We start from the raw sequence: 24,999 nt of genomic DNA, 5'->3' as shown, positions 1-24,999 counted from the left end.
GGAAGAGACGACTTATGTCCATGGAAAGACCTGCTGAGGTGGACTGCCAGCTTGTTCTGGGCCCCGGAAACATAAGATGCTTGCAGCTTGTCTGAATGTCCTACACAAAAGTCCATCTAGGTTTATTTCCTTAGCTGATTTATGAAAAGGTCATGCAAGTATCAAAACCTTTAGTAAAGTCAAGTCATATCATATCTGCTGCTTCTCCTATATTCACAAAGCTCGTAACCCTGTGAAAGCAAGCTATTAGATTGGTTTGACAATTTGTTCTCAACAAATCCATGCGGTTACTTAGACATGATCTTCTAGATATGGGTGAACTGATTGCTTAATTATTCACTCAACTATCTTTTCAAATACTTAAATTAAGCTGACTGGTCCATAATTCCCGAGGGTGGTCCTTATTTTATAGATGGGCATTGTATTTGCACCTTTTTCCAGTCCTTTGAAATCTCTGCTGTCTTCCATGACTTTTCAAAGACAATCGCAAATGGCTCAGATATCTCCCCAGTTTCCTGAGTATTCTAGGATACATTTCAGCAGTCCCAGCCAACCTGAATACATCTAACTTGTCTAAGTACCTTTTAACTTGCTCTTTTCCCTATTTTACCCTCCGATCCCACCTAATTTTCACTGGCATTCACTAATACACGTCTAATTACTACTAATCTTTTTGGTGAAAGCTGAAACAAAAAAAATAATTTCCACATTTTTTGTTGTTATTTTTCCCTTTCGATTGAGTAATGGTCCCACCTGGTCCTTGGTCTTCCTCTAGCTTTTAATGTATTTGTAGAATGTTTTCTTGTTACCCTTTAACACATCATAGAAAGTTAAAACTACTGTACAGGGCATCCCCGCTATACGTTGCGCCGGTATACTTTGCTTCCACACTAACATCACTGACGCTCGTAGGAACTGTCATTTTATAACTCCTCCCATTCCCTGGTCTTACGTGGTGCAAAAAAGACCAATTTGTGTAAATGGAAGTCAGCCGCAGGAAAACAATTCCCCGCTTTACGTCATTTCGCTATACACCCATGTTTTTTGGAACGTATCTTGGATGTATGGCGGGGACACCCTGTATCTAAAAAGACCACCACACACGTAGTGGTTCTAGATACTCAGCCTAGTTTCATTTCCTTGGGATATAATTTTCATACTATTCCAAAGGGGGATTTCCCAGACATACCCAACTAGGTATTGGGGTCTGAAACAAGAGCTGTAACATTGCCACAAAAGCAGCCAAAAGGCCTTTACTTCTCTGTATCCCTTAGAGACAGTTCCAGGTAGAATTTTTAGAAGACTTGTCCCATTTCCCCTGACCCAAAAGCATTGAAAATCTTGCCTTATGACTTCAGATTAGCCAGAGTCTTTGAAGTAGAGAGTCTTTGAAGTCATTTCTACGCTTCTACGTGATCTTACACAGGGCAAACACACCCAGCAAGCTACCAGGGACTTCATGGGACCCTTGCGGCTGAATGGGTTCCCCTAGGTCAGGGCTCCTACCTCGGCTTGTAGAGGCAGCAGGAAAGTCGCTTTGTTTGCACTTTGTGTCCATGGATGAAGATCCTCATTCTAGGATCAATGTAAAGGACAGCAGCATAGGCGCGGAAGGAGCGACGTTCTGGCTTTCTGCGAAAGGAGAAAGCTTACGGAATCCAGAGAGTCTATTCAAGCAGTGCCCCCTACATCTCTTATCCGAAGAGACAGCTCATATCCAACCCTGAGCAGCACCCCAACACTCTCCCCGTACCGTAAGTCCCTCCCGCTCCCAAGCCATCCTTAAACAATATCCATGATCCAGGAAGCACTGCCAATTCATCCGCCAAGCGATGTCCCGCACCTCCTTAATTAAGCAATAATTCTCTTCATTTTTTCTTCACCTTGAGCTCCTTCAGTGAGGAGACACCTCCACAAGTACCACTGCGCACTCCCTTCAGTGCCATTCTTGCCTATCTGCTCCAGCACTTCCAGATTCCCATTACGAGACACTCCATCTTTTCACATGCACTGGCCTCTACTCTGTCTACCCAAACTGAAGATCCCACATCTCTATGCCCAAGCATCTCCCAGAATGCCTGCCACTGAGCACTGGATTCCCCGTGGCGACTGAAGTTCTGACGCTCCACCAAAGCTTTCCCCAGAGACCGAATTTTTATGCATATGGAAACCGGGTGAGGTCAGGATGAGTCAGGAACAGGCACGTTAACATGAAACAGAGTAATCATTACCCAGAAGTCGGCAGCATTAGCTTCATTAACACCAGTCCTATAATTTACAGGTAACTGCTTTTGCCGTTACGTATACCTTGGATTCTGTTATTTCTCCTCTAACTCATCTGATGAAGTGGGTTTTTCCCCACGAAAGCTCATGACTATATGTGTTAGTCTCTCAGGATGCGTCTACACTGCACCATTATTTCGACATAACTAGCGTTATTTCGAAATAATGCAAGTGTCTACACAACCATTCTTTTATTTCAAAATAATTTCGAAATAACGGTCGGCTTATTCCAAAATCTGTAAACCTCATTCTACAAGGAATAACGCCTATTCCGAAATAGCTATTCTGAAATAAGGTGTGTGTAGATGCTCCACTGCTGCTATTTTGAAACAGCCCCTCTCCAGGACCATTCTAAGTTACTCCTCCCCAGTGGCTCCTGGGGCTCTAAACTGAAATATCACATCTACATTAGGAAAGCCTGCCTCGGACTAATTTTGAGTCTTCCCTGCAGCATAGATGTGCTACTCCGAAATAAGCTATTTCAGAATAACTATTCCAGAATAGTTTATTTCAAAATAAGCGTGCAATGTAGACACACCCATCAGACTAACACGGCTATCCCTCAGACTTTTCACCCTGGTTAGGCAACCAGCCTCACCAGAGCTCCATCTCTGGCCACAATGCGGATTTAGCCGCCCAACTCAAGCGAAGTTCAAGGGAGACGCTTACTACCCTCCATCCCAGTAACTCTTTCAAACGGTTATAAAAATCACTCGGTACCCCAAGTCTTGCCTCCTCCAGCTGAATTAACCAAGTGTCACATTTGGCCACGTGCTATTGCCCTCTCTGGGGTAACCCAGTAGCAGGATAGCTATAGCACGCTACTCTCCTGCCCCCTATCTAGAACACAAGAATAACGTCCATGAGCCGTTAAGAGCATCAACATCAGGGAGCAGGAGAACCGAGGCATTTCTGAAACCCCAACCTGATGCACTCCAGAATGCAGAATTCTCAGCAACTCAGCCACCTGAACAGGACACAACAACCTACAACCATCACAAGCCATTCATACAAACAGCCCCAGCACCTGGGGTGTCTCTGTTACACTTACGTTCCTTCAGGCGGTGTTTCTGCCATCTGGATATCTCGGGGGTCAGAGGTCACATCTAGCTCTGGCTCCCCATTATCCATCAGTTTGAGATTAAAGATAATCACCAGGGTTCCTGAGTAGGTGACAAACTTGAAGTTAGCTCCACCTCAATTATTTCTCCTATTTCAAGTGTTCTCAAACTCAAGGAATCCCATTTTCAGAGATCCCAAGGCCACCTACTCTGCCCTCATCCTGCTACGCCCCTTCTCAGAGGCCCCACCCCCACACACTTACTCCTCCTTTCCTCTGTTATTCAATCTGTCCTGGCTTCACTCACTTTCACCAGGCTGGGACATAGCCTGGGTTGCAGTGCTGGAGGGACTGTGGGCTCGCAGAAGACGCGTGGGAGGGATGCATTCCTATTTCAACTCCAAATGCCCCATGTGCAGCACCAGTTTACACTTACCCTTCTCCCCAGGGATTTTCTTAAATTGCTGCATCACCTCTTGCTCCGACTTAAAGGGGGAATACTTGTAAATAAGCTCCGTCTCAATAGCAAATTTCTCCATGTTGTCGGTCATGGGCTCCAAGGTGCGTGTGTTCCACGTGGGCAGTGGGACAATGACCTGTAGAAAGGACGAGATGGGGATTAAGATGAAGCTCTGATGGTATGTCTACACTTGCTCCCTAGTCTGAACTAGGGATGCAAATGTAGCATACCGAAGTTGCCAGTGAAGCACAAAGAGTAACAATCCGAGGGAAGGGATTTCTTTTGGAGTACGGCATCTACACGCAGCAAGTTAATTCAGACTAATGAATTTTTAAAATGGCGACCGGACGCGAATATGCTAATCAAGTGCGGGATATTTAAATCCCGCGCTTCGTTAGCAACTTCGGTATGCTACATTTGCATCCCTAGTTCGGACTAGGGAGCAAGTGTAGGTATATCCTGACTCTATAGGAGATACGTCCTTGGCTCCCGTGTTTGTGTTGTTTCTTCTGATGGCCTCTACCTAGGGCATTTTGAACCTCTTCTTACCCCCACCAGTAACAGCTAAGTATTCATTCAGTATCCAACACCAAGAACCCTTGTTTCTAACCCTCTCAGAGTTACCTTTTAACACAGCTTATCTTCCCAAACCAATATATTTTACCCCAAGTACAATGCAAACCACAAGAGAAATGATCAACTACTCTCAGAAATGATTAGGCTCTCTTCCTTAGAAGTGCCGACGAAGTACAGAGAACAAGAAAAAGCTCATCTTAGCAAATTCCTCACATTATATTTTAGAGTGACAAAGGGCGTGGCAAACCTCATCAATGCCTTCTTCCTCATGGAAAGTGCGTGACAGGAAGAGGCAGGTCATGGTGGCGTCTTTCTTGGTAAACAGGATAAAATCTTTCCCAATCCGCATGGAACCCCTGGAGGAAGATTTCAGAGGGCGTGTTACTTATATTAACTGCTGTACAAAGTCAGTCGGAACCCCCCCCCCCACACACACACACACTTTCTACTATAAGTTAGGGATGTAATCGTGTAGTCAATTATCTGATTAACCGATAAGCAAAAGCTTATCGGTTAATGCTATAGACCAGTGTTTCTCAACTTTTTTATTTTTTTGATAAAATACCCCTTAAAAAAATTTTTTTAAGTACCCCCAGTACCTACAGTTTTCAGACACAATTTTTTTTTCTACCATTGCAATATGTTTGTTTAAACAACTTAATCGTATCCAGGCGGGTGATTAAATTGTTGGGTGTAAAAAGCACAAAAATAATAAAACACTGTAAAACTTGAAACAAAAATTCAGTTTTGTCAAATTTCAGTTGTGTTAACGTACCCCCCAGACTTCTCGAGTACCCCTAAGGGTACTCATACCACTGGTTGAGAAACACTGCTATAGACTGCACATATTCCTGCCCTACTAGTAAATTTTTTAGCAGGCTGGCCAGCAACTCAGCTAGGTCCCGGCTTGCACCGGGTCTGGGACCTACCCCTGCTGCAGCTCTGCATTTAAAGCGTATTAAGAGCCAGGTGGGTAGGCAGCCTGGCTCAGTTCCAGCTCACACTGGTCCCCCCCCCTCCGTCCCTTCTGCAGACAGGGGCTACCACCCCACGCTGCTACTGCTCTATCAGAGGCAGCAACACAGACCGAGAGGCAGCTGGTCCTTGGGAGCGGGGCCAGAGCGCACTGGCTGCCGGCCCCACCCCTGGGGACTATAGAATGAGTAACCAATAAGAATTCATGAGGTTAATCGACTATTCAATTAACCAATATTTAACATCCCTACTACAAGTCCTGTTGTCTTCTACTACAAGCTACTAAGATCCCTTCCTCCAGCCTATTTTTCGATGTATTTTGAAATGTCAACACACAATATAGTAGTTAAACCTCTCAAAATGCTCAAGACAAAGATCTCTTGCTCTGCAAACAAAAATCCAAAGTCATTCATGCCCTAAATAATTTGATTCACCTCACAGACGACAATCCAGAAAAGGACGTATTTTTGTAGGATCAGATGGGGGCCTCTGAGCTTGTTCCCCCTGCCTCCAAAAAGCCATCCCACTATAACCAAAAGTAGGGTCAACTAGCTCTGCAGAAAAACCACTTCAGACTCAGCTGGAGATACATGCAGCACCCGGCAGCGCCACCGCCACTTTCCCCAGCCAAGAAAACTCAAGCATTCCCCCGATATAATGGCGGTTGCTTAGCTGTAACTAGAGGTTCTTTGAGATGTGTGGTCCTCATGTGCACACCATGTACCTGATTCTGGAGATTTTAAATAAGCAGGATAGGGAAAGATGGAAGGAGTCATTGGACACCAACGGGCGTTGAGCCCATGGTTGTTGATGATTAAGGGTGTGTCTAGACTACAGGGTTTTGTCGACAAAACTAAACCTGCGTCTACACTTCTGCTGAGTTTTGTCGACATAACGTCGACAGAACTCAGCAGTTTTGTCGACGCTGGTAAACCTCATTTTATGAGGAATAACGCGTTCTGTCGACAGAGTTCTGGCATGCAGAAGTCCCACAGACAAAAGGGTTTCCTGGCACAGAGCTCATGAATAGCCTCCCTCTTGCTTGTTGACGACAGACAACATGGCCTCCATATTCGTTCAACACAGAGCTGACGAATCACCTCCCTCTTGCTTGTTGTTGACAGACAACATAGCCTCTATATTCGGTCAGCACTGAGGGTACGTCTAGACGACAGGGTTTTGTCGACAAAGCTTCTGTCGACAAAGAGCGTCTAGACTACATCCAGTTCTGTAGACAAAGCAAGCCGCTTTGTCGACCTGACAGTGAAGACGCAAAGGACAGTGCAGATGCAATAACGCCTTCTGTCGACAGAACTCTGTCGACAAAAGGCTTTATTCCTCGTAGAATGAGGTTTACAGCCGTCGACAAAACTGCTGAGTTCTGTCGATGTGGTGTCAACAGAACTCAGCGGCAGTGTAGAGGCAGGTATAGTTTTGTTGACAAAAGTCCACTTTTGTCGACAAAACCCTGTAGTATGGGCACACCCCAGGTGTGGAACCAACACTGCACAAGCCAGATGGACAGCTACGAACTCCTTCATGTCAATACATAGCTCAAGCTCTTCTTGCAACCATAACCCCCTCGTTTGCAGAGTGCGGAGATGCGCTTCCCTCCTGACATCAAACACCTCGAGGGTCATGAGCTCACAAACAGCACACCTTCCAACACCAGCACCAGGTCAGACCACCTCTGTAGCTGCCAGAAGCTGTAGCGGGATCGAGAAGAGCTTGTCCAGGTGATGCCTAGCCAGGGAGTAGACGGATACCAGCCACCAAGAGGGCGTAGTCTGAGTCTCAGACATTGTACGTGCATTCAGCCACATGCTCCAATAGTCCAAGGCAGATCCAGGCAGTGGTGAATGGGTGGACACTGATGCTAGCAATCAAGACCTCGCGTTGGCCTGAGCCTGGTTTCTGGCACCGTTGAGGAGTGCTCAAACTCTATGCTTTGGACCGGGATCAGGTTATCAAGAGGCCCAGGATTTGACGGGTGGCTTGCAACGTCTCAATAATTATTGCTGCACTAGACCTGGACTTTGGTATTAAGGTCTGGGTAAATCTGAATACTCCAACATCTGAGATAGGCTGTCACTACCAAAATGCACCGGTGGTGCCATTGCTAGGTCAGACTGGGAATTGACAGTGTGCAGCCCCAACCACAAATCGCAGGAACTTGCACATGTCAACACTTCACAAACACAAAAAGTATAGGTCTTTCAAGTAGAGGGAGGTGTACCAGTCTCCTACATCCAGAGAAGGAATGACGAAAGCCAGGGACTCAATGAAGAACTTCAACTTCTTGAGATACCTACTGAGGTTTTGCAGGTCGAGAATGGGGAACAGACCGCCCTTGGCCTCTGGGATCAAACAATAGTGTGAGTAAAACTTTTCCCCCCTCCGGTGCAAAGGGACTACCTCCGTGACTCTCCCCCCGCAGTAAGCCTTACATCTGAGCAGATGAAGGTAGTGTTCAAGTGAGCTGTGGGGGCCGGCTGATGGCCTTGCCAGTGTTTGTAGCTCTTGAACCTGTGGGATTACTATGGGTTGAACAACTTTCTTGCAGGCCCCTGGTGCACAGCGCTACCGTGCACACACTGGACTTTTAGCATCTTTCAGGCCATATAATTTACTGTCGGCGTGCTCTGAGACCATTACTAGGCCATTGAACAGGAGGTCCTGAATGGACTTGCATATGCCCACCAAGAGGCCCGACGACTAGTTGGGGGACACGCCTCACAGAAATGGCCAAAGCAATGATCCAAAGTAGCAGAGTCTGCCACACTGGAGGCCAATTAGGGTGTGACTAGACTACAGGGTTTTGTCGACAAACGTGGACTTTTGTCGACAAAACTATACTTGCGTCCACACTGCCTTTGAGTTATGTCGACATAACGTCGACAAAACTCAGCAGTTTTGTCGACGTATGTAAACCTCATTCTACGAGGAATAATGCCTTTTATCGACAGAGTTCTGTCGATAGAAGGCATTATTGCATCTACACTGTCCTTTGCATCCACAATGTTATGTCGACAAAGCGGCTTGCTTTGTCGACAGAACTGGATGTAGTCTAGACGCTCTTTATCGACAGAAGCTTTGTTGACAGTATCTGTCGACAAAACTTCTGTCGACAAAACCCTGTAGTCTAGACACACCCTTATATGTTTTGTTAGTCTATAAAGTGCTACCAGACCATTTGTTGTTTTTTAAGTTAATTCTGGTAGGTTGATTATACACATCCTGGCCTCTCCAGGGGTCCAAGTGCCTTGTGGAATGTGATTGTCCATGTGGGTTCCCCAACTTAAGAGGAAAGCATCTGTGACAATATTCACCTTGGGTGTGTGGGTCAAACTTTTCCTGAGTTTGCCCACTAGGCAAGAGAAGCCACCACAATGGTTGAGATTGTTATTCTTTATTAACTGTGAGTAGAAAAACTGACATCAGGTTTGTAGACTGTGTAGGAGGATCCAGGCAAATGGTGGTACATGGGTGCATGAAGCCACATGGTCTAAATGGGAAGGGCAGACCCTGACCTGGAGTCTGAAATCTGATGCACACTTGTTTATTAAATTGTTTGTGGTGTGGACTCTCCATTGGGAGGTAGGCGCTTGCTGTGGAGACGTCCAGAGTCCTTCTATGAAATTTGTGGGTTTTGTGGGAATCAATGCAGATTCTCAGGGAGATGACAGACTAGGAATGAGGTTCATAACTAGATCGCCATGCTCCAACAATTACATTCTGAGGTCCTGGAAGATAGGCTGTCAACAAGAAGATCTTGTGGGTAAAACACCAATCCTATAACCATCTGTGCAAGGTGCCAATGACTACGTACCTCTGTTTGTTGATGTATGGTAGCAGTAGTATTTGACATAACAAGACTATGATGGAGACTAGATGGGAGAAATGCACGACACACCCTTTGTACCGCTCAAAGCTCCAGAATGTTGATATGTATTCTAGATTTCCCAGCTAGTCTGAGTTCCCTGTGTCAAGTGAGGAGACCGTGATGATGATCATGTCTGGGGAGGATGGAAGGAAGGGCTTCTTGGTGCCGACCTGACCTTAGCCTGTCCACCTTTTGAGGAAGGAGAGTACATTGGTGGAAGCCATCAGCAGAAGGTCCATGGTGTGTCACCTGGGAGAACAGACTTTCGGGAGCCACAGCTGAAGGCAGCAACAGTAGTCAAATATGTACAGGGCCAAAGGAGGAGAGACAAATCTTGACTGAAACTAAGGACTGGTGACCACTTTGGCAAATCAGTTTCTGCAGGGTATGAATCTAGACCTGGAAGGGACCTCGAGAGGTCACCAAGTCCAGCCCCTGCCCTCTTGGCAGGACCAAGCAACGTCTAGATAAGAGATTGGCAAAGAAAGAAAATCAGGCTTATGGGCCGGATCCGGTCTCTCTGGCCTGCCCAGCTGACTAGCAGAGCGTGGATACTTACAGCTGTGTGTTCAGCTGCCCCTCCCCCTACCTTGCTCTGTCCTGCAGCCGAGCTGCTCCCAGGATTCTCCTTCTAGCGGGGCAGAGAGGAGGGGAGTGCTGAAGTCAGGGTGTCCCCCTACCACTCTACCCCATCTCTGTAGAGCAGGGATCGGGGAGAGACACAATGGAGCTGCTCCCATCTGAAGCACCGACAGTAAGTGACTCAAAGGAGTGCCTGTCGTAAGAGGCAGAGTGTGCCGTTTACGATTTCAGTGCTCTCCCTCTCATGCTCTCAGACACATTTCCCCTCTATACCCCATCTCTGTAAAACACGGGAGGAGGCAGACAGAGCAGGACAGCCTGCCCGGTCTGAAAGACACAGCACATGGCTTCTCTCAGAAATCTGAAGTCTGAAGGCCACGGCCCATGACCACGTACCAAAATTCACGAAGTGGCCTGTCTGTGAAAATGATTGTCCACCCCGATCTAGATAATCCCTGAACGATGTTAATATTATCTGTTCTTAAATACCTTCAGTGATGGAGATTCCACAACCTCCGTAGGCAACTTATTCCAGCACTAAACCACCCTGACAGTCGGGAAGTTTTTCATAATGTCCAACCTAAATCTCCCCTGCTGCACTTTAAGCCCAATGTGTCTTGTCCTATCATCAGACGTCAATGAGAACAAATTTTCCTCCCTTCTCCTTGTAACATCCTTTTAGATGCTTGAAAGTCCTACTAAATGTATCTCGTGTCACGTTTAGACATTTTATCCATTCTTGTTACTCTTCTCTGGACTTTCTCCAAATCTTTCCTGAAACATGGTACCCAAAACTGGACACAATACTCCAGTTGAGGCCTAATCCGCACAGTGTAGAGTAGAAGGAGAACTTCCCGTGTCTTGCTTGGAATACTCCGGTTAATACATCCCAGAATCATGTTTTGTTTGCTTTTCATTGTGTCACACTATTGACTCCTATTTATCTTGTGATTCACTAGGACCCCTTCCTGAAGGGCTCCTTCCTAAACAGTCACTTCCTATTCTGGATGTGTGAAACTGATTTTTCCTCCTTAAGTAGAGTACTTTGTATTTGTCATTATTGAACTTCATCCTTTGATTATTTCTCCAGTTTTTCAGGTCATTTTGAATGATGACCCTCTCCTCCAAAGCTCTTGCAACTCCTCCCAGTTTGGTATCATCCACTTCATAAACGTACTCTCTATTCCATCATCTAAATCGTTGATGAAGATATTGAACAGAATTGGTCTCAAAATTGATCCTTGTGGAACCTCGCTCATTATGCCCTTCCAGCAGGACTGGGAATCATTGATAACTACTGAGAACAGTTATCCAACTAATTTCGCAACTACCTTATAGTAGCCCCATCTGTGTCATATTACCTTGGTTTATTGATAAGAAGGCCATGAGAGACTATATCAAACACATTACTGACATCGAGGTATACCATGTCTACTGCTTCCCCCTTATATGCAAGGCTTATTATCTCATCAGGGAAAACTATCAGTTTGGTTTGACATCATTAGTTCTTCATAAATCCATTCTGATTGTTACTTACCGCATCATCTTCCAGATATTTGCAGATGGACTCCTTACTTGCTCCATTATCTTTCCTACCACAGAAGTTAAGCTGACTGATCTGTAGTTCTCTGGGTTGTTGTTCTTCCCCTTTTTACAGATGGGCACTAGATTTGCCCTTCTCTCATCTTCTGGAATCTTTCCCGTCTTCCATAATTTTTCCAAGATGACAGCTAATAGTTCAGATACCTCCTCAATCAGCTCCTTGAGTATTCAAAGGATACATTCCCTTAGTAGATAGACTCATGCTGAAAATGGAGTGAGTGGAGAGTATTGCCAGCCTCAGATTTAAAAGATGAGTCACGTTGAAATTCCAGTCCTCTATAGTATTCTGTAAAGTCCAACAACATGTCATAATTGAGAAGGCACATTTAGCTAAAAGTGTCTAGTGAAGACTAGACATTGAGAAGATCTTGCATGCCAATGGGCCCAGTCATTTGCCCTCCTTTTCTGCCAGAATAGCGCATCTACCTGGTGCAGTCCATTGTCACTGGTATTGTTAGAGAACTAGATAGTTCCTGTTCCCTCATGTCCTCACATCTCATGGTCTCTTCTCTGTCCCCTTGGGAGTGAGTGTGCAAGTAGCTAGGGAGTGCCAGACAGTTGGAATGGGTTGAAGGAGGACATAATTGATTGGCAGACAGCCCTGGTTACTACTGAGGTGTGCAGGATGTCGAGAAACTGTTGTAATGTGCCCTGTATTTCCCCCAGTAGTATATGGAGGTCCTCAGCCACACTGTGCAAGAGATCCTGGAATTGACAAAAAGTCATCTGAAGGCCAAAGGAGAGGATGGTCAAAGATACAGTGGTATCAGGAGAGGATGTCAAATATCCTCCCAGTTGCAGTGGTATCACTGGAGAGGAACTGAGCAGTTCCTCCAAGACTGGCCCCAAGTGCTCAGTTGACGATAATTAAAGCGGGGAAAGAGGTGACTCCGCTCTTGCTGAACAGGAAGCCTCCAAAAGAAGGATACTGCAGCCAGGAATCTCTATGTGGCCAATAGGATGGATCAGTTAGATGCTACGGAGAGTCCCAAAGAGCGGAAAAGGGAGGGTATTGCCACAGACTGGGCAGAGGTGGTAGAGCAGAGGTGGTCCGGCAACCCATCTGAGTCCTCCAATGATGAGATTCTGGAGTCTGGTTCTAAAAGTGGTATCATCGGAACTGTACGAGGAGCAGGCAGAAGTGCAATCCAAATGCAATAAGTCCAAGGCAGGAGAACATTCTTCTCTATGTTCAGATTGTATAGGAAGGCACAGAGACTGTGTTTCACCCAAAGCAAAAAGTTCATGAGGCCCAGGTGTTGACTCCAACCTCGCTGTTGTCAGTGGCACATATCTGCAGTCAGAACCAGAGCCAGAATGGACAACTGCTTCAGGACAGATATTTTCCTGGATTTTGGGGAGCTGACTTGGAAGGCATACATGACTCGGACATAACCAGCAGATCTGGCAATTTGTCATGATTGTGAGTCTTGGAACACATTGCTTCTCCAAGGCTAGGACTTGTAGAAGATGCCTTGTTCTTCTTGAGCCTGGAGGAAGACGGACTGCCATGCTTATGCACATACTTCTTTGCCTCACAAATGGGCCCCCAGACACACTTTTCAGGTGCGATTAGCGATTTTACAAACCACTCTGATCCCCAAAACTGAGACCCAATAGTCACTCAAAGCCTGGCTGCCCCCCACATTTTGGAATGTGCCCCAAATCAAAAGAACAAATCAGAACCTCATTCCCAGTAAAGATTCATTATCATCCAAGAAGAGTCTTTAGGAACCCATGTTGTAGCTTCAGGATTCACCTTAATATGCCAACAGCAGAGCCTCCTGCTTGTAAACAGTCATTAAAACCTCTAGTCTCACTATCATGATGTTGCCACGCAGAGTAAGTTAGGGTACGTCTAGACTACAGGCTTTTGTCGACAGAAGTTTTGTCGATAGATACTGTCGACAAAGCTTCTGTCGACAAAGAGCATCTAGACTATATCCAGTTCTGTCGACAAAGCAAGCCACTTTGTGGACATGACAGTGTAGACGCAAAGGACAATGTAGATTCAACAACACCTTCTGTCAACAGAACTCTATCGACAAAAGGCGTTATTCCTCGTAGAATGAGGTTTACCATCATCGACAAAACTGCTGAGTTCACTCAATGTTATGTCAACAGAACTCAGTGTCAGTGTAGCCACAGGTATAGTTTTGTCGACAAAAGTCCACTTTAGTCGACAATACCCTGTAGTCTAGACACACCCTTACTGTGCTATCATAGGCACAGGACCAATTTCATTGCCTGAGTAGGCCAAAATGGAGTACCCCCTGTTCACAACTGCAGCCCAGCTGACCTGGGTCCCACCTGGGGTGTCGGGCTGGGGTGGCCAGGGCCGGAGCTGCCGCTGCAGCAGTCAGGCCAGGCTTCCATCTGCCTCTGTTTGGGGTGTGGCGTGGCCGGAGCTGATGGCATGGCCAGGGTCCCGTCTGCCCCCCTTAGGCCAACGCTGAGGATTCTGGCTACCTGCATGCGGTGCACACAGGGGTTGGGGTTACCTGCTGCCCTGTCTGGGTTCTTGCCATCCAGCTGGTTAACCGGTTACCTACCCAGCAAGCCTAACACTTACCAGGTAACTGTTTACATACCTAACGCTAAACTAACAAATGAGGCCGGTCACGATTCCCTTACAGCTTTATAAAATGTTTTTTAGAGTGTTTCCTTTTTATAGACATTTCAACTTTTGCTGGTGCTCTACCAGCCAAACCCCAAGACCTCAGGAGGCTGGCTTCCGTTATACCTACGATTTCAAGCCGTTCCCATACTGCCCAATTTGAGTCGATTCTGGTGATCGTTTGGCCGATTTACCAAACTGAATCACGCTTGCAGCATCACCTGGAATGACAGAGTGGAAGGTGAGAGCAACTTACGAAGTATGGAAAAAAAATCAATTCTTTCTTTCTTTGCACACATATAATTATGATTTTACAAGAGTATCATGATTACATGACATAGCAACAGATGAGATTACTGAATCCATACAGTGAAAGCCAGAAAAATGTTGGGTGGGGTATGATTTTTTTTTACGGTATTTTTGTACCAGCAAAAGAAATCTAAATGTAGTCATAATTTAGGTGCAACAGTGCACCTTTGCCGACAGCACTTATTTCATTTGGGTTTTGCTAGTTGAAGCTGTGTTTACGCTATACGGCTTGGTGCCCCTCTGTTTAGGAAGGCCATCGCTTTGATATTATCACAGGTGGTCTGAGCAAAACTAGCACGGCTGAGCAACAGGAACGTGTAACAAGTGAAGCTGGAGGACACTGATGTACAGGTGGGTCTCATGCTCAGTTCAGCCCTGGATGATCACACGACTCTAATTTGTACAAAAGTTAACAATTGGGCCAGTGGTTGCAAAGTGGATGCCAACGAGCTCCTTTGCAGTTTGGTCCACCAGACGAGGGAGGCCCAAACCAAGCATGGAACAAGCAGTGGATGGTGTGCTGTTGTGAACAGAAAGTTTTTTCCATAAACCCAGTACCATCAACAGCAGGGATTAAGTCAGCTGAGGAGTATAGATTTTGCACATCCCTGAGAGAGAGGGAGAGTCAGACAGATTGCACGCCCAATATTGACCCAAGTCTTCGGTGTAGACCAGCTCTATGCCTCCGTAGAGTATCTCTTCAAGGTTTTGGGGTCTAACACCAAACAGATATTATTAAACATCTAGGGTGTGTCTAGACTACAGGGTTTTATCCAAAAAAGTGGCTTTTTGGAAAAAAAACAAAACAAAAAAAACCTGTACCTGCATCTAGACTACCGCCGCATGCTGTCAACAGTAAATCGAAAGTATGCGGCAGTTTTGTCGACGGTGGTAAACTTCATTCTATGAGGAATAATGCTTTTTTTTTCAAAATTCATCTTTCAAACAATGGCGCTATTGCATGAAAACAGGGCTTTTTTGAAAGAGCGTCTAGACTTTCGAAAAAGCGAGCCGCTTTTTTGAAAAATCTTCTTGTCTAGATGCTCTTTTTCGAAAGAGGCTTTTTCTAAAGATACTTTCGAAAAAGCCTCTTTTGAAAGAGGCTTGCTGTGTAGACGTAGCCCTATTGACTATAAATAAAATTGAGTTGAGCCTCTTTCGGGAAACTCCCTTGATAGCCTCAATTAAAAAAAAAAGGTAAGGAACTTGTGCATATCTTAACTCTTTTGGATGTTCTTAGCCAGTAGGGAAGAACAAACCTCTCTCTAAGATAGTGTGCAAGTTCTAGAGAGTAATTGGTTCACTCTGAGATTCCCTCTGTTTAAATCATTTGCACTCATCCTTCCACAAACAGAAGTCTTCCATCAAGATCTTTTGGGGCATCAGAAATGGAGCATCAAAACTAGGTATCTGACATTTTTTGGAGGAGGGATCTAATCAGAAGTCTTCCCTAACCTCTACCTCACCTATGATATTTATTTCATATTACATAAGAAAGCGAGTTCCACATTGTCCATGTGACATGGAAAAAGAACAGGCTCTAAGGAGGGGTGTCCAAACTTTTTTCAAAGAGGGCCAGATTTGATGAAGTGAACATGCGTGAGGGCCGACCATTTTGCCTGACATTCCTTGAACCATTAAAATTAAATGCAAATTAACTATTTTATGCAAAGTTTATTGCAAACGGCATACTTTTCATTTCGTCACATGGATGACAAATCTAAACAGGTGTTAAATCACTCTGCCTTTCATATCTGAAGGCCAGATGAAAAAAAAAATCCAGGAAGCTGAAATATATGTCAGGAACATTGTAAAGTACATTACATATTATTGGTAATAAAGGTTGTCTGTCAACTTTTAAGTTAAAAAAATATGAACAGGAACATAACACCAAGTATACATGTTGTGTCCAAATATATTTATAACTGATTTAGACCAACTGACATTAACTGAGATTTTACAATGTATTCATCTCAATACATATGGATTCGTTGGCGGCCATAAAAAGATAGATATTGCCAAATTACCTGGGGGGGCCGTATTAAACCGGAACACGGGCCGCAATTGGCCCGCGGGCCGGACTTTGGACATGCCTGCTCTAAGGGAACAGTTCTTTTGGAATGTCCTGTATTTTGTCTGTTTTAAAAGACAGGCAAATATTTTCCAGGGCTTTTTTTGGATGCATATGTCACTGCCTTTGCCTAGTGTTCACCAAACATCTGACAGATATTTGGATGTTGCAAGCTACTGGGATTCAAAAACGGTTTTTCCAAAACCAAAGCCTTCCCACAGTGGCACTTGAAAGCCACAGATCAAGCTAACAAGAAAGCTCTCTTGCGCAAGAAAGCTCTGATGGACATTTTAACCATAGAGGTTTTTTGCGCAAGAAATTCATGCTGCCTGTCTAAACTGCCCTCTTGTGAAAGAGCTCTTGTGCAAGAGGGCTTATACCTCATGGGGAGAGGAATAACTCTTCTGGAAGAAGCCCAGTTTTCTGACCCTATACTGTAAATTTACTTCCGCAAGAACGCGCGTGCAGTATAGACAGCCAGCAAGTTTTTGCGCAAGAACAGTTGTTTTGGCACAAGAAGTGTGCAATGTAGACACAACCTATGAGTATATCCAGGCTCCATTGCCATCAACATGGAGAGTTACGAAGGTATTCTTAATATACTCATCTCTTTTCTAGCGAGGAGCCATGGAAGTAGCCCAGAAAACCCAAGATTTGCCCCATTCCATCCTTCCTTTGTTTGAATTCCATTTTTAAGTGACATTGCTCTGGTCTGTCTACGGAGTATACATTAACAAGCTGTTCCTTTATTGAGGAAAGACTTGTACAGAGAAGTGTTTTATCCTGAATACAAGACTCAGCTTGATTTCTGGCAGAAGATCTACTGACAATGCTATGCTTGATCCCTGCAAGTTTCATCCTAAAGGTCAACTGGTTGCCACATCTGCCGAGACTGAGAGAGATCACTGGAGACTACTAGATCCTAACATATGTAAGAGCTGAGACCTTCAGGCAGATGTGGAATGGATATAGAGCCAGTGCAGCAGGTACAGCAACGGTCTCTTTTCAGTAGTTCCGTTAAGATTGGTTGCTGCATAATGAACTAGGCAGAGCCCCCATGTGGCTTCATTACCGGTGGAGCCCAATGTAATCATCCAGCCTGGAAGCAATGAAAGGACAGATCACTGTGACTAGGTCGGTGTCACAAAGTATCACACTCTTCTGGCCTGCTGAAGATAGGAAGAAACATTTGCTGGCAAAGAGGAAGCAGTCTGAGTTGCTTACCAACTTAACAATCCAACGGCAGATGCCCTCAAAGAACAAAGACATGGTTCCATCCAATTCTTCAAAATACTTTGTCCCCTTTCTACAAGCTTCGCATTTATCCTTCACAGACTCAGGCTGAACCAATACTTTCGCTCAAGTACCAAGTCAATTGGCAAAGGACATAATTCATGTCCAATGCACAATGTTGTCACTGAAGCCCATAGTATCAACTAATATCTTCCAGTAGTTCAATATACATGCTCAAAAATAGACAGAGGACTGAATCCAGCAAGATTGCACAGATGAAAAAGCTCAGGGAAGACTAGCAACCAGCCACCAAAACCTTCTCAGATATGTCCTTAAGAAATGTGGTTAGCCAACTAAGTGAGGTTCCCATCTATCCTTTCAGGCGACCTCAACAAGGCAGTAAGACAGAGAGAGATGTGGTCAAAAGCTACAGGTAGATCTTGAAATATTGACATGGAAATCTGCCTTCTGCTCATGACTGGAAGACCAACAAGCGTTAACTCTGAGGACACACAGTCAGACCCAAATTGTCTCCGTTTCCCAGAGGGAGTTTTGATGGTTAGGCTGAGGTTGGGACTCGAGAGGTAGTTCTGAATATTGGTTGCTGCTGGAATGTGATTGCTGTTCAAACATTGCTCTCATTAAGTCAACTTCTGAGTCTGTTGATGGTATTTAGAGTTTGCCAAGAGCACCCACAGCCTAGGACGGATGCCGTTACGTACTTAGTACAAACCTCAACCAAATAAACGAGAAACTTCTAGACTATTGATGTCAAGTGCTCCTGGAGTCTTTTTACACCTTTCTTCTCTTGTCCAAAGCAGGGAAGACAGACACATGGCTTTATCAGTAATATATTCTGCAGCCCAGATTAAACTACAACAAGTAGTATTAGCCAATACTTAATCTGAGAGTAGTACTGATATGCTTTTCATCAATAGCAGACCACGTCTAATCACTTATGAGAATAAAGGGTTCATTTATGTGGTGGCATGGACTTCCCACTGTGCTTAGATGTCCTGTAGTGATATGCCTGCGTCAAACTCGTGAAAGTGTCTTCAGATCCCAACTGCTTGGTCCTGGGAAAAACTGAGTTTAGCCAGACTTTTCTGCAAAGCAGACAGAGAACTCCTCACAGCAAGACATATTTAGGTCCAAGGCAGACTAAAAAAATCTGGTTTAATTATTCTGGTCACAGCTTCACCGATTCCCTGGCCCAGGAAAAAGTAGCTCTGAGTCTCCCTTGCAGACGTGACATGGATGTGCATGGACTCCTTATGACGGTCTGATTCAATTTGTCTTGATTCACTGCTGTCCTAAATGTCTAACCAAAGTTTTTATATCCCCTGCATCGCTCACTGAGCAGACATGACATTTGTAGAATACTTGCAAAGATTAACGTTATTTTTCTCAGCAAACCATTGTGCAAACAGCTTTCTGCCACTTACTTGGATCCATTCCTGCTCCATCATCCAAAAAACATAGCATAAATCCACCGCGCAGGTCCTCCCGTCGTTCTACAAGAGAAGAATTAACATTACACTCAAATAGGGAGGGGAATTAAAAATTGTTTGAAATGTGCACATAATTTTCCGGACTAGAGCAGCATGGCAAATAAGATTCAAACTTCAAAATGATTTACGAGTGGTACCACTGCTAGTCTTGAAGGTGCTGCTCAACTATTTGTTGTTAAAGTTTTTCCAGTTAGGGTACGTCTAGACTACAGGCTTTTGTCGACAGAAGTTTTGCTGACAAATACTGTCGACAAAGCTTCTGTCGACAAAGAGCGTCTAGACTACATTCAGTTCTGTCGACAAAGCAAGCTGCTTTTTCGACATAACAGTGTGGACGCAAAGGACAGTTTAGATGCAATAATGCCTTCTGTCGACAGAACTCTGTCGACAAAAGGCGTTATTCCTCATAAAATAAGGTTTACCAGCATCGACAAAACTGCTGAGTTCTGTCGACGTTATGTCGACAGAACTCGGCGGTAGTGTAGATGCAGGTTTAGTTTTGTGGACAAAAGTCCACTTTTGTCGACAAAACTCTGTAGTCTAGACACACCCTTACAGAGTAAATTGGCTACTCACCCGAAGCACTATAAAGTAGTTAGCCACCACCATTAATAAGAATGAAAAGGAGCAGATGAAATTATAGGCATTTTTATTACTGAAAAATTTCTAATCTTTGTTATCAGAGAGAGAAGGTAGCTTAAGCTCATATGCTAAAATCAAAGCAACTAAAAGAAGCTCATGTCTTTGTTTCTGAACAGAAAATATCAAGTGGTGTACAATTCTGGTAATCTATGTTCCAAAAAGATTAATTTAAACTGAAACAAGTGCAAAGAAGAGCTACTAGGAAGAGGTGAAGCACTGGAATGGGTTTCCTAGGGAGGTGGTGGAATCTCCATCCCTAGAGGTTTTTAAGTCCAGGCTTGATAAAGACCTGCCTAGAATAATTGAGTTGGGGTTGGTCCTGCTTTGGGTAAGAGGTTGGACTGGGTGACTTGTTGAAGTCTCTTCCAACCCTAGGATTCTTCGATACTAGAATGATCAGGGAAATGGAGGGCCCAGAGCTCGGCTTGTTTAATAAACTAAACGGCACGCTGAAGAAGGATATGATGCTTTCTGTAAATACAGTACAGGGTAAATAGGGAGGGATGAAGAGCTACCTAAGCTAAATGACAACGTAGGCAGAAGAACAAACAGATATAAACGGACCATGAACAAACTCAATCTGGAAATTAGAAGAAGCTATCCAATCATCAGAAGGGGTAGGTGCTGGAACAGCCTCCAAACAGAAGTTGCGGGGGAAATAAACTAACACATTTGAGTGCAATTTTAACGACAGAATTGTTTGCAAAGGTGGGGGAGCAGGGCTCACGCTCACACCCGGTTCCTGTTCCTAAAGCTCATGCTTCAGCATCTCAGCTGGCCACTGGCAGGAGCCAGGAAGGCATTTTTTCCCCTCCCTAGTACATTCGGGGGGGGGGGGAGGAGGAATGTTTTTAGTCTCCTGCCTTTAAAGCATCAAGATCTGGTCACAGCTGGAAATGAGACCTTGGGTGGTAGCTTTGGGCTCAGAGTTGACACCAAGCATTCGTTCTCTCAGGTACTTGACTGGCTGTTTCTTGCTCATTCTCTCAGGCTCTAAATTGTCAAGCCCTGGTTATGCATTTGAAGGGATTCCTAATGTGACACTATCTTAGTGAGTTTGTGTCCCCAATACAATTTTATCCACTTGTAAATCCATAATTGCTAGGTGTATTTTGCAATCCCCTGGTTACTAAGCATTGCTGCTACCTAAGGAAAAAACAAAAGTCTGACTTACCAGTATAAATATCTATTCTTGTTGCATCAGCATCTCTACAAAGTAACAAAAACACAATCAGCATTCAAAGCGTAAATGAAGATGAAACAACTCAGAAAGCCCAAGAGGCAAGTATAAGGGGGAATTTCAACAGGAGTTAAGAGTATGGATCAAAAACTATATAAGCTAGCTCTGTGTATGCAGCGTAGCTGTAAATGTGTCAGTCCCAAGATATTACAGAGATGAACGAGGTAATAGTTTTTATAGTATTTAATAGCTTGTCTTCTCACCAACAGAAATTGGTCAATAGAAAAATCTCTCACCCACCACATTTCTCTAAGCCTATAAATGCCAGTACCCCTCAAACAAATGCAAGCAGCGTTTGCGTTCTGTTCCATTTTTGGTCTTCCTTTGTTCGGATCCAAACTCTACCTCAAGACACTGATGTTGGCATACGTAATTAAACCTGGTTACAATGAAAATAACTATTCCAATTTTATGAGGGAATCAAATACATAAAGAAAAAATCTTTTTACGTCATGATGGAATAAGCCTGAAATGTCAAGCTTCTTCCAGGTTTTGAAAGCCATCAAAACTTCAGTTGCATCACTTACCTCCTCTTCAACCAAAAGTTCTTCAGAGAGCTAGAGACACAAATGTCTAAGCCAGAGAATCACCTATGCTTGCTTTCTTAGCTAGTGAATTTGAAATGCAATTATATTGAGAAGTTGTCTCTCAGGGTACATCTACACAGCAACATTATTTTGGAATAATAATGTGCATCTACATTACAAACCTTTATTTTGAACTAATGTCGAGCTAGAGGACTTCTTAGTCCGACTCCTGGTAACCCTCATTTTACAAGTAGTAAGGGAAGTCAAAGGAAGAGTCTTCAACTTCAGTACCAAAAGCCGAGTTATGCTATTTTGACTTAAGCTACACAATTGACATAGCTGAAGTAGCATAGCTTAATTTAACTTTAGCCCTGCTGTGTAGATGTACCCTCAATGTGTTTACTTCACAAGCTGAGTTTTTTTTAAAAAGCCAGTCCTGCAAATTCAACTCAAGTTCTCCTTATCTATCTTTATTACCAGTAAATAGTTTACAACCCAGATTTTAGTTTATAATTCTGTTGAAGATACAAAACCCAAAATAAACTCCAGCTCCCTACCCCTTATTTTCATTAGTTCTGAAAGGCTAAGAGAAAAGACGTTTTGTCACTGATTGTTTGCATCTGACGAAGTGGGTCTTTGCCTATGAAAGCTTATGCTCAATTAATCTGTTAGTCTATAAGGTGCCACAGGACTCCTTGTAGCTTTTGCAGATTCAGACTAACACGGCTACTCCTCTGATATTTGTCACTGACGTGATTGAGTCAGAAAATGAAAGCGCAGATCTGTTGAAGAAGTTGTAACTTTTATGTAGTTGAGTTAAACTAAAGTAACAATTGGTAATGTCATGTATCTTATCTAAACAATCTTTAGTTTATCAACATTCTTCTTAAATCATGGGCACCGACCGGAATTGAACATTAATTCCGGCAGCAGCCAATGTCAGGATGCACAAACATCAGAATCTCAAGGAGGAGTAGAGAGTCTATTTTATTTCTGTATTTGGCACTAGTTCAACCACTGTTGGAACACTGCATCCAGTTCTGGTGCCCAAAAGTCAAGAAGATATTGATAAACTGAAAAGGGTTCAGAGAAGAGCCATGACAAAAATTAAGAGAGTCAAAAATATTCCTGCAATGATTGAGATCAAATCTAGCTATTTAGGTTAACAAAGAGAAAGTTTTGCATTGATTTGCTATACAGTATAAGTGCCTACATATGGAACAAATATTTAATAATGGGCCATCCAATTTAGCAAATAAAGGTAGAATATAGTCCAATGTCTGGAAGTTGATGCTAGACAAATTGAGACCAGAAATAAGGCATACATTTTTAATAGGGAGTCAACAGAGGAAAAATTTACTAATGTGTGTTGTGGATTCTTCACTGATGCCCATTTTTAAATTAAGATTTTAAAATAAGATGGGATGATTCTCCGTAAGGTCTGCTCCAGGAATTATTTTGGGGAAGTTCTATGGACAGTGCTATCCAGAAGATCAGACTAAAGGATAATAATGGTTCCTTCAAATTTTAGAATCTACATATCTGTGTTGGCTCTCATTTTTATCTACTTCTACTTTCTCTCTACTAATTAATTCCACTTCTGCTCTCCCTTCATCAACTCTTCTCGTTCTTAGAGTCCCCTACTCTAGCATATGCCCTATCAAGCCACCTTAAGATTCACTTTTGCAAAGCACAACAATGCAAAACCACATCAAAAGTTTAGGGGGAAAAGGCTATACAACTGATCTTCCTTCTTGGTCTCTCAACACACTGTTTTCTAGCTGCTTAATACCATCATTTTTTCAAAATGGGACCCTGTCCTCCTCTTGGATAGGGCCTGCACCATCACCATTCAGCTATAAACTTCTGCATTATGTCTTTCTGGCTATTGTACTGGAAATGAAGATCACTGCTTCTCCTAAACCACACCTCACACATTTAACCAGCAACTTAATTATCTCCCAATACAAATGCAGTCTCAAAATACATACCTGGCATTATCTACAAGCTCAGCAAGGGCACCAAACAAGAACTCATGAGTGGTTCTGCAACATCAAACACGGAGAGTCAGTAAGGTTACTGCAATATTGAAAGACTGTTTCCCTCAATTTCATATGTATGTCAAACTAAGTCTCCAATTTGTATCATACTTCCCTGCTAGTCAATGTAAAAAAACCTAACAATTAGTTGTGCACTGTAGCCTCTTCGTGACTTACGAACTGGTTATGGACCAAGCAATTGGTCGTAACTCTGTTCATTCGTAAGTCGTACCCCATTGAGTTACACGCAACTGCGCTGTTCGTAAGCGTGGATCGCGTTTGTAACTCAGGGTCCACCATTTACAACAGCTTTGGTCATAACTGCGAACGGTCATAAGTCGACCGTTCACAAACTTGGGGACCGGCTGTATTCACTCCGGTCAAAAACAAGAGACCGATAAAACAGCTAATGATTAAAGGAAGATATTAACCACTGTGAATCAACATCTAAGTTATCAGCTTTATGTATTGTTATTAAGGTTATTAGCTAATGGGAAAATTATGATATTAACTCTCCCTATTACGAGGTGTCAAAACAGAGAACTGACAAGCACTCTTCTATTGAGAAGTAATCAATACATGTGAATCCTTGATTACTTACCATACTGTCTGTTTCTTTCAAATTACAATTAATTAAATTCTTTTAACTAATAAAACACACCACAGCAATGATTAAACTGCATAGGATCGGAGGTTTCTTTTCTTCTGAGAGTTGAATTTCTGATAAATATTAATGTGGTATGCATTCATATGCTTACTACTGTTGCACAAATCATGTGATATTTTCCAGAGAAATCAATGGCTGCAGCTGTTGCTAATCCAGAAAAAGTGAGTTGCGAGTCAGCATGGCATATTTAATCACATGGTCTGAGGAATCCAATGTCAAAATGTATCTAAATGAATCCCAGTTCAGGACTGCAATGAAGACTAGAACATTTGAGTCCAAAGTTCTGAGTAATTTTGTAAGAGGTGCTCAATCCAAAACTAACATTTCACATGGTTACTTTGTGGCGGTCTGTCCCCACAAAGTCTTTTACGGGCTCTTTAAAGCTTTAAAGAAGAGGGGAAGTTATTTTTCTGGGTAATGTCCAATGGACATAAAATCTCCACTGTACATCCAACATGGTGATGCATCTTCAAAAGCTAATCTGTTTTCAAATGCAGACTAGCTGCGTACTTTGATAACTTCACCTAAACTACAGGAAACGCAGAATCTGGAGGAATGGTGTTCCTCATCAGTTTAAGTGATCAATACAGACTGGGCCACATGTAGAGCTAGAAATTCACGTTTATTGACTCAGACGTTTAACTTTAGAAGAACGCTGACACCTAATCACAGAGGTGCTTTGTCCAAATGAGTCTTGCAGATATAGGATTAATCTTTCATAT

The 24,999-nt window shown here is 43.6% G+C and overlaps 1 protein-coding gene across 2 annotated transcripts in view; it reads right to left on the bottom strand.

The window, feature by feature from the left end:
- Positions 1–24,999, bottom strand: part of MORC2 (MORC family CW-type zinc finger 2) — a 53,055-nt gene that overhangs the window by 21,895 nt on the left and 6,161 nt on the right. Inside the window, exons 2-9 of one of the 2 annotated variants that reach the window (XM_075917044.1) lie at positions 23,563–23,616; positions 20,979–21,013; positions 19,097–19,165; positions 14,169–14,259; positions 4,627–4,735; positions 3,780–3,939; positions 3,335–3,446; positions 1,507–1,632 (exon numbers count right to left, since the gene is read on the bottom strand). In XM_075917044.1, the coding sequence (XP_075773159.1) occupies positions 1,507–1,632; positions 3,335–3,446; positions 3,780–3,939; positions 4,627–4,735; positions 14,169–14,259; positions 19,097–19,165; positions 20,979–21,013; positions 23,563–23,616 (756 nt within the window). Of the gene's footprint in view, positions 1–1,506; positions 1,633–3,334; positions 3,447–3,779; positions 3,940–4,626; positions 4,736–14,164; positions 14,260–19,096; positions 19,166–20,978; positions 21,014–23,562; positions 23,617–24,999 lie in introns of those variants that run through there. The other variant, XM_075917045.1, reaches the window with a different exon arrangement.

Source organism: Pelodiscus sinensis, unplaced genomic scaffold (genome assembly GCF_049634645.1).
Source record: "Pelodiscus sinensis isolate JC-2024 unplaced genomic scaffold, ASM4963464v1 ctg67, whole genome shotgun sequence".
Classification (NCBI taxonomy): domain Eukaryota; kingdom Metazoa; phylum Chordata; order Testudines; family Trionychidae; genus Pelodiscus; species Pelodiscus sinensis.
This window is presented reverse-complemented; position numbering and strand designations above follow the sequence as displayed.